The sequence below is a fragment of the Taeniopygia guttata genome, chromosome 16, assembly GCF_048771995.1.
Source record: "Taeniopygia guttata chromosome 16, bTaeGut7.mat, whole genome shotgun sequence".
Taxonomy (NCBI): Eukaryota; Metazoa; Chordata; class Aves; order Passeriformes; family Estrildidae; genus Taeniopygia; species Taeniopygia guttata.
The window spans coordinates 4,984,123-4,996,448 of NC_133041.1; the positions used below are offsets into that span (position 1 = coordinate 4,984,123).

General features: G+C 52.6%; 1 protein-coding gene across 8 annotated transcripts in view; it reads left to right on the top strand.

The window, feature by feature from the left end:
• The first annotated feature begins 1,404 nt into the window (after positions 1-1,404).
• Positions 1,405-12,326, top strand: part of LOC121470816 (integrin alpha-X) — a 65,125-nt gene continuing 54,203 nt past the window's right edge. For all 8 annotated transcript variants that reach the window (XM_072936426.1, XM_072936429.1, XM_072936433.1 and 5 more), the window contains exons 1-7: positions 1,405-1,514; positions 2,274-2,382; positions 4,723-4,817; positions 6,268-6,332; positions 7,510-7,624; positions 9,642-9,772; positions 11,858-12,003. In XM_072936426.1, the coding sequence (XP_072792527.1) occupies positions 1,478-1,514; positions 2,274-2,382; positions 4,723-4,817; positions 6,268-6,332; positions 7,510-7,624; positions 9,642-9,772; positions 11,858-12,003 (698 nt within the window). In that variant the 5' untranslated portion in view covers positions 1,405-1,477. The remainder of the gene's footprint in view (positions 1,515-2,273; positions 2,383-4,722; positions 4,818-6,267; positions 6,333-7,509; positions 7,625-9,641; positions 9,773-11,857; positions 12,004-12,326) is intronic.

Sequence of the window (12,326 nt, forward strand, 5' to 3'; positions counted from 1 at the left end):
CCCCACCTCGGGCAGCGGCTCCTTCCTCTTCCCCTCCCCCCCCCCCCGCCGATGACGTCACCGCGGGGGTGGGGGAGGGGCGGTGACCCCACGTGACCCCCCAAAATTTCCCTCCCCCTCCCCCACCCCTCCCCCCCCCCGCCTTTTCTTTTCTTTCTTTTTTTTAACTTTTTTGGGGTTTTTTCACCCCAAAATTTCTCTCCCCCGCCCCTCCCCCCACCCCCTTCCTGCCCCTCCCCCACCCCTTCCTTTTTTTTGGGTTGTTTTTTTCTTTTTTTTTTGTTTTTTTTGGGTTTTTTTCACCCCAAAATCTCTCACCCGCCCCTCCCCCCACCCCTTTCCTGCCCCTCCCCCTCCCCTTCCGTATTTTTGGGTTTTTTTAAATTTTTTTTTATTTTTTTGGGGCTTTTTTTACACCAAAATTTCTCCCCCGCCCCTCCCCCCACCCCCTTTCGTGCCCCTCCCCCTCCCCTTCCTTTTTTTGGTTTTTTTTTTCTTTTTTTTAAACTTTTTTGGGGCTTTTTCACCCCAAAATCTCTCACCCGCCCCTCCCCCCACCCCCTCTCCCGCCCCTCCCCCTCCCCTTCCTTTTTTTTAATTTTTTTTGGGTTTTTTTTGTTTTGTTTTTTTGCTTTTTTGGGCTTTTTTCACCCCAAAATTTCTCAACCGCCCCTCCCCCCACCCCTTCCTTTTTTTTTTGTTTTTTTTTATGGTTTTTTGGGGTTTTTTTTGGGGTTTTTGTATTTTTTGGGGCTTTTTTTACACCAAAATTTCTCACCCGCCCCTCCCCCCACCCCCTTCCTGCCCCTCCCCCTCCCCTTCCTTTTTTTTATTTTTTTGGGGTTTTTTTTGTTTTGTTTTTTTGCTTTTTTGGTGTTTTTTCACCCCAAAATGTCTCCCCCGCCCCTCCCCCCACCCCTTTCCTGCCCCTCCCCTTCCTTTTTTTTGGGGTTTTTTTTCCTTTTTTTTGGTTTTTTGGGGTTTTTTCACCCCAAAATTTCTCTCCCGCCCCTCCCCCCACCCCCTTCCTGCCCCTCCCCCTCCCCTTCCTTTTTTTGGTTTTTTTCCTGTTTTTTTGGGGTTTTTTTTTGGTTTTTTGGGGGTTTTTTTGGGTTTTTTTGGTTTTTTCACCCCAAAATTTCTCTCCCGCCCCTCCCCCCACCCCCTTCCTGCCCCTCCCCCTCCTCTTCCTTTTTTTTTTTGTTTTTTTTTTGGTTTTTTATTCCTTTTTTCTTTTCTTTTTTTGGGTTTTTTTCACCCCAAAATCTCTCCCCCACCCCCGTCCCCCATTTTCTTCCCCTCCCCCCCTTTTTTTCAATTTTTTTTTAAATTTTTTTTGCGGTTTTCGGGCTTTTTTTCACCCCGAACTTTCCCGCCCGCCCCTCCCCCCATCCCCCACCCCTTCCTGCCCCTCCCCCACCCCAAATTTCCGCTTTTTTTGGGTTTTTTTTTTTGGGGTTCCGACGGAGGAGCCGCGATGGAGCCCCGAGAGCTGCTGGTGGTGCTGGGGACAGGTGAGGTCACCTGGGGTCACCTGGGGTCACCTGGGGGTCACTCGGACACCTGAGGGGTCACTCGGGCACCTGGGGGGTCACTCGGACATTGGGGTGGTCACTCGGACATTGGGGTGGTCACTTGGACACCTGAGGGGTCACTCGGTCACCTGAGTGGTCACTCGGACACCTGAGTGGTCACTCGGACACCTGAGTGGTCACTCGGACATTGGGGTGGTCACTCGGACATTGGGGTGGTCACTCGGACATTGGGGTGGTCACTCGGTCACCTGAGTGGTCACTCGGTCACCTGAGTGGTCACTCGGACATTGGGGTGGTCACTCGGTCACCTGAGTGGTCACTCGGACACCTGAGTGGTCACTCGGACACCTGAGTGGTCACTCGGACACTGGAGTGGTCACTCGGACACCTGAGGGGTCACTCGGACATTGGGGTGGTCACTCGGACACCTGAGTGGTCACTCGGACATTGGGGTGGTCACTCGGTCACCTGAGTGGTCACTCGGACACCTGAGTGGTCACTCGGACACCTGAGTGGTCACTCGGCCATTGGGGTGGTCACTTGGTCACCTGAGTGGTCACTCGGACACCTGAGGGGTCACTCGGACATTGGGGTGGAGTGGACATCTGGACATTGGGGACCCCCCTGGACATTGGGGACACACCTGGGGGGTCACTCGGCCATCAGACCCCTCCAGCCGTGACCTCTGACCCCTGACCTGTGACCTCTGACCCCTGACCTTTGACCTTTGACCCCCAGCCCTGCTGACCGCTGCGCTGGACCTGGAGAGCCCCGAAGTGTTTCCGGGGGGCTCCGGGAGCGGCTTCGGGGTCAGCGTGGCCGGAGTGGGCGGCGGGGACAGGAGCTGGTGAGGGACCCCGAAATGGCCAAAATTCACCCCAAAATCACCCCAAATTATCCCCGAATTATCCCCCAAAATCACCCCAAAATCACCTCAAAGTCACCCCCAATTATCCCCAAATTACCCTGAAATTATTCCCAAAATCACCCCAAAATTCACCCCAAAATCAACCCAAAATCAAGCCTAAATTACCCCGAAATTCCCCAAATTATCCCCAAAATGGCAGCAAAATGGCACCAAAATGGCACCGAAAATCGCCCCGAAATGCCCAAAATTCACCCCAAAATCAACCCAAATTATCCCCAAATTCACCCTGAAATTATCCCCAAAATCCCCCAAAAATCACCCCAAAATCGCCCCAAAATCAACCCAAAATCACCCTGAAATTATCCCCGAAATTCCCCAAAAATCACCCCAAAATGGCACTGAAAGTCACCCCCAAAATCACCCCAAAATCACCCCAAAATCAGCCCAAAGTCACCCTGAAATTATCCCCGAAATCCCCCGAAATCACCCCAAATTATCCCCAAAATCACCCCAAAATCATCTCAAAATGGCACCAAAATCACCCCAAAATGGCACCCCAAATCACCCCGAATTATCCCTGAAATGCCCCTAAATCACCCCAAAATTACCCCAAAATCACCCCAAAATCACCCCAAAATCACCCCAAAATGGCACCAAAATCACCCCAAAATCACCCCAAATTATCCCAAAAATCAACCCAAATTATCCCCAAATTACCCTGAAATTATCCCCGAAATTCCCCAAAATGGCAGCGGAAATCACCCCAAATTATCCCCAAATTATCCCCAAAATCAGCCCAAAGTCACCCCAAAATGGCACCAAAATCACTCCCAATTATCCCTGAAATGCCCCAAAAATCACCCCAAAATAGCACCAAAATCAGCCCAAATTATCCCCGAAATTCCCCAAAAATCACCCCAAAATCACCCCAAAGTCACCCTGAAATTATCCCCGAAATCCCCCGAAATCACCCCAAAAGGGCACCAAAATCACCCCAAAATGGCACTGAAAATCACCCCGAAATGCCCCAAAATGGGACCAAAATCACCCCAAAATGGCACCAAAAGTCACCCCCAATTATCCCCAAATTACCCTGAAATTATCCCCGACTGATCCCCAAATTATCCCAAAATTATCCCCAAAATTATCCCCAAAATTATCCCAAAATTACCCCCAAACCACCTCAAAATCCCCTAATTCCCCCCAAATTTCCCCAAAATTCCCCCAAAATATCCTCAAAACTCCCCCAAAATCCCCCAAAATCCCCAAATACCCCCAAATACCCCAAATCCCCAAATTCCCCCAAATCCCCCAAATTTCTCCCCCAATCCCCCAAATCCCCCAAATCCCCCCAAAATCCCCCAAATTCCCCCCAAATTCCCCCAAATCCCCCAAATTTCCCCTCAAAATCCCCCCAAAATCCCCCAAATGCCCCAAAACCCCCTAAAATCCCCCCAATTTCCCCAAAATTCCCCCCAAAAATCCCAAATTCACCCCAAAATTTTCCCTGAAATCCCCCAAATCTCCCCAAATTCCCTCGAATTTTCCCAAAATCTCCCCGAAATTCCCCAAATTTTCCCTCCAAAATCTCCCCCAAATCCCCCGAATTTTCCCCAAAACCCCCCAAATTTCCCCCCAAAATCCCCCCGAAAACCCCAAAAATCTCCCCAAAGTCCCCCCAAATTTCCCCTAAAATCCCCAAAATCCCCCCCAAATTTTCCCAAAATCCACAAAATCCCCCCAATTTCTCCCAAAACCCCCCGAATTTTCCCCAAAACCCCCAAAATTTTCCCCAAAATCCTCCAAATTTCCCCCAAACCCCCCAAATTTCCCCAAACTCTCTGAATTTCTCCCCAAACCCCCCAAATTTCCCCTCAAAATCCCCCCAAAACCCCCCAAATTTCCCCCTAAATCCCACAAATTTCCCCACAAAATCCCCCCAAAATCCCCCCAAACCCCCTAATTTTCCCAAATTTCTCCCCAAAACCCCCCAAACATCTCCCCAAAATCCCCCCAAAATCCCGAAATTCCCCCGAAATCCCCCAAATTTTCCCGAAATTTCACCCCAATTTTCCCCAAAATCCCCCCAAAATCCCCCGAATTTTCCCCAAATCCTCCCGAATTTCCCCCCAAATCCCCAAATTTCCCATCAAAATCCCCCCAACCCCCCTGAATTATCCCAAATTTCTCCCCAAAACCCCCCAAATTTTGCCCCAAATCCCCCAAATTCCCCCCAAAACCCCCCAAATTTCCCCAAAATCCCCCAGTTTTCTCCCCAAAATCCCCCAAATTTCCCCAAATCCCCCCAAACCCCCCCAGGCTGTTGGTCGGGGCTCCCCACGTCGGGAGCGGCTCCGGGGCCGTTTTCAGCTGCGCCTTCGGCACCGGAACCTGCCGGAAACTGCCGGTGACAGGTGAGACCCCTCCCCAAATTCCAGGTGAGACCCCTCCCCAAATTAATTCTGTGAGACCCCTCCCCAAATTACAGTGGGACCCCTCCCCAAATTCACTGAGACCCCTCCCCAAATTAATTCACTGAGACCCCTCCCCAAATTGGGCTCAGACCCCTCCCCAAATTGGGGATCCACAGGTGAGACCCCTCCCCAAATTACAGTGGGACCCCTCCCCAAATTAATCCACTGAGACCCCTCCCCAAATTCACTGAGACCCCTCCCCAAATTCCGGTGGGACCCCTCCCCAAATTAATTCACTGAGACCCCTCCCCAAATTTAGTGAGACCCCTCCCCAAATTTGGGGATCCACAGGTGAGACCCCTCCCCAAATTCGGGCCCAGACCCCTCCCCAAATTGGGCCCAGACCCCTCCCCAAATTGGGGATCCACAGGTGAGACCCCTCCCCAAATTCGGGTCAGACCCCTCCCCAAATTAATTCACTGAGACCCCTCCCCAAATTACAGTGGGACCCCTCCCCAAATTAATTCACTGAGACCCCTCCCCAAATTCACTGAGACCCCTCCCCAAATTGGGCTCAGACCCCTCCCAAAATTCGGGTGAGACCCCTCCCCAAATTAATTCACTGAGACCCCTCCCCAAATTGGGGATCCACAGGTGAGACCCCTCCCCAAATTCACTGAGACCCCTCCCCAAATTCACTGAGACCCCTCCCCAAATTCGGGTGAGACCCCTCCCCAAATTCACTGTGAGACCCCTCCCCAAATTTGGGAATCCACAGGTGAGACCCCTCCCCAAATTACAGTGAGACCCCTCCCCAAATTCATTCACTGAGACCCCTCCCCAAATTCACTGAGACCCCTCCCCAAATTAATTCACTGAGACCCCTCCCCAAATTAATTCACTGAGACCCCTCCCCAAATTCACTGAGACCCCTCCCCAAATTCGGGCCCAGACCCCTTCCCAAATTGGGCTCAGACCCCTCCCCAAATTGGGGATCCACAGGTGAGACCCCTCCCCAAATTCACTGAGACCCCTCCCCAAATTCGGGGTGAGACCCCTCCCCAAATTGGGGATCCACAGGTGAGACCCCTCCCCAAATTTGACCCTGACCCCTCCCCAAATTTGGGGATCCCACAGGTGAGACCCCTCCCCAAATTCGGGTGAGACCCCTCCCCAAATTCACTGAGACCCCTCCCCAAATTCAGGGTCAGACCCCTCCCCAAATTCACTGAGACCCCTCCCCAAATTTGGGGATCCCACAGGTGAGACCCCTCCCCAAATTCAATGTGAGACCCCTCCCCAAATTCCGGTGAGACCCCTCCCCAAATTTGGGATCTACAGGTGAGACCCCTCCCCAAATTGGGGTGGGACCCCTCCCCAAATTCACTGAGACCCCTCCCCAAATGGGGACCCCGAATTTTGGGGAGGGGTCTCACCCGCGCCCCCCCAGGACCCCCCGGAGTGAACCAATCCCGGCTGGGGCTGGCGATGGCGGCCGGAGACGACGCGGCGCTGGTGAGACCCCCGAAATGGGGCGGGGACCCCAAAATTTGGGGGGTTTTGGGTGGTCCTCCAAAAAATTTGGGGTTTTTTGGGAGGTTCCTCAAAAAAAATTGGGTTTTTTTGGAGGTTTTGCCCCAAAATTTGGGGTTTTTTGGAGGTTTTGCCCCAAAATTTCGGGTTTTTTGGAAGTTTTTAGGTGGTTTTGCCCCAAAATTTCAGTTTTTTTGGAGGTTTTGCCCCAAAATTTGGGTTTTTTAGGAGGTTCCACCCCAAAATTCAGGTTCTTAGAAGGTTCCTCTAAAAAATTTTGGGGTTTTTTGGAGGTTTCTCAAAGAAATTTGGGGTTTTTGGGAGATTCTTCAAAAAATTTTGGGGTTTTTTGGAGGTTCCTCAAAAAAATTTTGGGTTTTTTGGAGGTTCCTCAAAAAAATTTGGGGTTTTTTGGAGGTTTTTAGGAGATTTTGCCCCAAAATTTGGGTTTTTAGGAGGTTCCACCCCAAAATTCGGGTTTTTAGAAGGTTCCACCCCAAAATTTGGGGTTTTTTTAGGAGGTTCCACCTCAAAATTTGAGTTTTTAGAAGGTTCCACCCCAAAATTTGGATTTTTTAGGAGGTTCCACCCCAAAATTCGGGTTCTTAGAAGGTTCCTCCAAAAAAATTTGGCGTTTTTGGAGGTTCCTCAAAGAAATTTGGGGTTTTTGGAGGTTCCTCCAAAAAATTTTGGGGTTTTTTGGAGGTTCCTCAAAAAAAATTGGGTTTTTTTGGAGGTTTTTAGGAGGTTTTGCCCCAAAATTTGGGTTTTTAGGAGGTTTTGCCCCAAAAAGTTGGGTTTTTAGGAGGTTCCACCCCAAAACTTGGGTTTTTAAGAAGTTTTGCACCAAAATTTGGGTTTTGGGGGGTTTTGCCCCAAAATTTGGGGTTTTTTGGAGGTTTTTAGGAGGTTTTGCTCCAAAATTTGGGTTATTAGGAGGTTCCACCCCAAAATTTGGGTTTTTAGGAAGTTTTGCCCCAAAATTTGGGGTTTTTTTGATGGTTTTGGAGGTTTTTTGGAGGTTCCACCACAAGATTTGGGTTTTTTTGGAGCTTCCACCCAAATTTGCGTTTTTTTGGTGGAACCCCGCGGAGGTGGAACTCCAAATTTTGGTTTTTTTCCCAAAATCGCCGTTTTTCGCCCCGAAATTTCTGCTCAGGTGTGCGGCCCCATCGCGCCTCAGGTCTGCGGGGTCAACGTCCACCTCAACGGCTTCTGCGTCCAGCTGGACACCGAACTCCGGCCGGTCCGGAGCTTCCCGGAGACCATCCCAGGTGAGGAGTGACCAGTGGTCATCTGGCGGTCATTGGGTCCATGGAGAGTGACCAGTGGTCATCCAGTGGTCATTGGGGCCATGGAGAGTGACCAGTGGTCATCCAGTGGTCATCTGGGGTCATTGGGTCCATGGAGAGTGACCAGTGGTCATCCAGTGGTCATCGGCACCATGGAGAGTGACCAGTGGTCATCTTGGGTCATCTTGGGTCATTGGGTCCATGGAGAGTGACCATTGGTCATCCATTGGTCATCTTGGGTCATTGGGTCCATGGAGAGTGACCATTGGTCATCTTGGGTCATTCATCTCCATGGACATTGACCATTGGTCATCTTGGGTCATTGGCTCCATGGACATTGACCATTGACCACCCATTGGTCATCCATCTCCATGGAGAGTGACCAGTGGTCATCCAGTGGTCATCTTGGGTCATCATCTCCATGGACATTGACCAGTGGTCATTTTGGGTCATTGGGTCCATGGAGAGTGACCAGTGGTCAGCCATTGGTCATTGGGTCCATGGAGAGTGGCCAGTGGTCATCCAGTGGTCATTGGGTCCATGGAGAGTGACCAGTGGTCATCCAGCGGTCATCGGCACCATGGAGAGTGACCAGTGGTCATCCAGTGGTCATTGGGTCCATGGGGAGTGACCAGTGGTCATCCAACGGTCATTGGGTCCATGGAGAGTGACCAGTGGTCATCCAGTGGTCATTGGGTCCATGGAGAGTGACCAGTGGTCATCCAGTGGTCATTGGGTCCATGGAGAGTGACCATTGGTCATCTTGGGTCGTTGGGTCCATGGACATTGACCAGTGGTCATCCAGTGGTCATTGGCTCCGTGGAGAGTGACCAGTGGTCATCCAGTGGTCATCTTGGGTCATTCATCTCCATGGAGAGTGACCAGTGGTCATCCAGTGGTCATTGGGTCCATGGACATTGACCAGTGGTCATCCAGTGGTCATTGGGTCCATGGACATTGACCATTGACCACCCATTGGTCATCCGTCTCCTTGGAGAGTGACCAGTGGTCATCCGGTGGTCATTGGCGCCATGGAGAGTGACCAGTGGTCATCCATTGGTCATTGGGTCCATGGAGAGTGACCAGTGGTCATCTTGGGTCATTGGGTCCATGGAGAGTGACCAGTGGTCATCTTGGGTCATCGGCTCCATGGAGAGTGACCAGTGGTCATACAGTGGTCATTGGGTCCATGGAGAGTGACCAGTGGTCATCCAGTGGTCATCTTGGCTTCGTGTGTGACATCAAGGAGGTAGAACCCCAAAATTGGGTTTTTCTGGTGGTTTCACCCCAAAATCAACGTTTTTGATGACATCAAGGAGGTAGAACCCCAAAAATTGGTTTTTTCTGGTGGTTCCACCCCAAAACCAACATTTTTGATGACATCAAGGAGGTAGAACCCCAAAAATTGGTTTTTTCTGGTGGTTCCACCCCAAAACCAACGTCTTTGATGATGTGGAGAAGGTAGAACCCCAAAAATTTGCTTTTTCTTATGGTTTCACCCCAAAATCAACGTTTTGATGATGTGGAGAAGGTAGAACCCCAAAAGTTGGTTTTCTCTGGTGGTTTCACCCCAAAATCAACATTTTTGATGATGCGGAGAAGGTAGAACCCCAAAAATTGTTTTTTTCTGGTGGTTTCACCTCAAAACCAACGTTTTTGATGACATCAAGGAGGTAGAACTCCAAAAATTGGGTTTTTCTGATGGTTTCACCCCAAAATCAATGTTTTTGTTGACATCAAGGAGGTAGAACCCCAAAAATTGGGGTTTTTTTTGTGGTTTCACCCCAAAATCATCGTTTTTGTTGACATCAAGGAGGTAGAACCCCAAAAATTGGTTTTTTCTGGTGGTTCCACCCCAAAATCAATGTTTTTGTGGACATCAAAGAGGTAGAACCCCAAAAATTGTTTTTTTCTGGTGGTTCCACCCCAAAACCAACAGTTACGTTTCCCTGCCCGGCCCTTGGGTGGTCACTCGGGGCTGTGGTCACTCTGTCCGCAGAGTGTCCCAAGACCGCGCTGGACATCGCCATCCTGATGGACGGCTCGGGCAGCATCGCTGACCACGACTTCCGGACCATGAAGACCTTCATCGCCGAGGTCATGCGGCGCTTCCGCGACGTCGACGCGCAGGTAACGTCCACCTGGCCTGGGTGGGTCATCCCCGGTGGCCGGAGGTCATCTGGGGTTGGTCAAGCGTCGTGAGGTTGAGTGGTGACCCCTCGATGACCAGTGGTCATCTTGGGTGGTCTGGCTTCATGGACATTGAGTGGTGACCACCTATTGGTCATCTTGGGTCATTCATGTCCATGGACATTGAGTGGTGACCATCTATTGGTCATCTTGGGTCATTCATGTCCATGGACATTGACCATTGGTCATCTTGGGTCATTCATGTCCATGGACATTGACCAGTGGTCATCTCAGGTGGTTTGACCAGTGGTCATCTTGGGTGGTCTGGCTTCATGGACATTGAGTGGTGACCACCTATTGGTCATCTTGGGTCATTCATGTCCATGGACATTGAGTGGTGACCATCTATTGGTCATCTTGGGTCATTCATGTCCATGGACATTGACCATTGGTCATCTTGGGTCATTCATGTCCATGGACATTGACCAGTGGTCATCTCAGGTGGTTTGGCTCCATGGACATTGAGTGGTGACCCCTCGATGACCAGTGGTCATCTCGGGTGGTTTGGCTTCATGGACATTGACCACTGACCACCCATTGGTCATCTTGGGTCATTCATCTCATTGGCCTTGACCACTGACCACCAGCAGCTGCTGGTCATTGGGGGCGGTGCAGAGTGACCGTTCCAGTGGTCATCGGCGGTGCCGAGTGACCATTCCGGTGGTCAGCAGCAGTGCAGAGTGACCATTCTGGTGGTCAGCAGCGGTGTGGAGTGACCACTGCGGTGGTCAGCAGGGGCACAGAGTGACCATTCCGGTGGTCAGCAGAGGTGCAAAGTGACCGTTCCGGTGGCAGTGTGGAGTGACCACTCGGGTGGTCAGCAGTGGTGTGGAGTGACCGTTCCGGTGGTCATTGGGGGCGGTGCCAAGTGACCACTCTGGTGGTCAGCAGGGGTGCAGAGTGACCACTCTGTTGGTCAGCGGGGGCACAGAGTGACCATTCTGGTGGTCATTGGGGGTGCTGAGTGACCACTCGGATGGTCATCAGCAGTGCAGAGTGACCACTCAGGTGGTCAGCGGTGGTGTGGAGTGACCATTCCAGTGGCAGTGCAGAGTGACCGCTCTGGTGGCAGTGTGGAGTGACCATTCCAGTGGTCAGCAGCAGTGCCGAGTGACCATTCCGGCGGTCAGTGGGGGCACAGAGTGACCACTCCATTGGTCAGTGGCGGTGCCGAGTGACCGCTGTGGTGGTCAGCGGTGTGAAATGACCATTCCGGTGGCGGTGTGGAGTGACCGCTGTGGTGGCGCTGCGGAGTGACCACTCCAGTGGTCAGCGGCGGTGCAGAGTGACCATTCCGCTGGTCAGTGGCGGGGTGCAGAGTGACCACTCCAGTGGTCAGCAGTGGTGTGGAGTGACCGCTTGGGTGGTCATCAGGGGTGCAGAGTGACTGTTCTGGTGGTGGTGTGGAGTGACCGCTCTGGTGGTGGTGTGGAGTGACCATTCCGCTGGTCAGCAGCAGTGTGGAGTGACCACTCGGGTGGTCATCGGCGGTGCCAAGTGACCGCTTGGGTGGCCAGCAGTGGTGTGGAGTGACCATTCCGGTGGCGGTGTTAAATGACCGCTGCAGTGGTCATCGGGGGTGCAGAGTGACCATTCCAGCGGTCAGCAGGGGCACAGAGTGACCGCTCCAGTGGTCAGCAGCGGTGTGGAGTGACCATTCTGCTGGTCAGCAGTGGTGCAGAGTGACCATTCTGGCGGTCATCGGCGGTGCCGAGTGACCGCTGGGGTGGTCATCGGTGCCGAGTGACCACTTGGGTGGTCATTGGCGGTGCAAAGTGACCGCTGCGGTGGTCATCAGCGGTGCCGAGTGACCACTGTGGTGGTCAGTGGGGGTGTGGAGTGACCACTCCATTGGTCAGCAGGGGTGCAGAGTGACCGCTCCGGTGGTCATCAGGGCTGCAGAGTGACCGCTGCAGTGCCGAGTGACCATTCTGCTGGTCAGCGGGGGTGCAGAGTGACCGCTCCGTTGCTCAGCAGCGGTACTGAGTGACCGCTGTGGTGGTCACTCGGTGTCCATGTGTCCAGTTCTCGCTGACGCAGTTCTCCCACGCCGTCAAGCACCACTTTGACTTCAGCGACTTCCGGAAGGTTCCGGACCCGGCGCGGCTGCTCCGGACGGTCCGGCAGCTCAACGGCGCCACCTACACGGCCACGGCCATCCAGAGGGTGCTGTGAGTGACCCCTGACCCCTGACCACTGACCCCGATGACCACTGACCACTGACACCACTGACCATTGACCTTGCTGACCACTGACCACTGACACCATTGACCATTGATCCCGCTGACCCCACTGACCACTGACCGCTGACCCCGCCGGTGTCCAACCTCACTGACCACTGACCCTGATGACCGCTGACCCCACTGACCCCGCTGACCACTGACCCTGCTGATTGTTGACCCCGCTGACCACTGACCGCTGACCACGCTGACCGCTGACCCCGATGACCAGTGACCCCGCTGACCGCTGACCCCGATGACCACTGACCACTGAC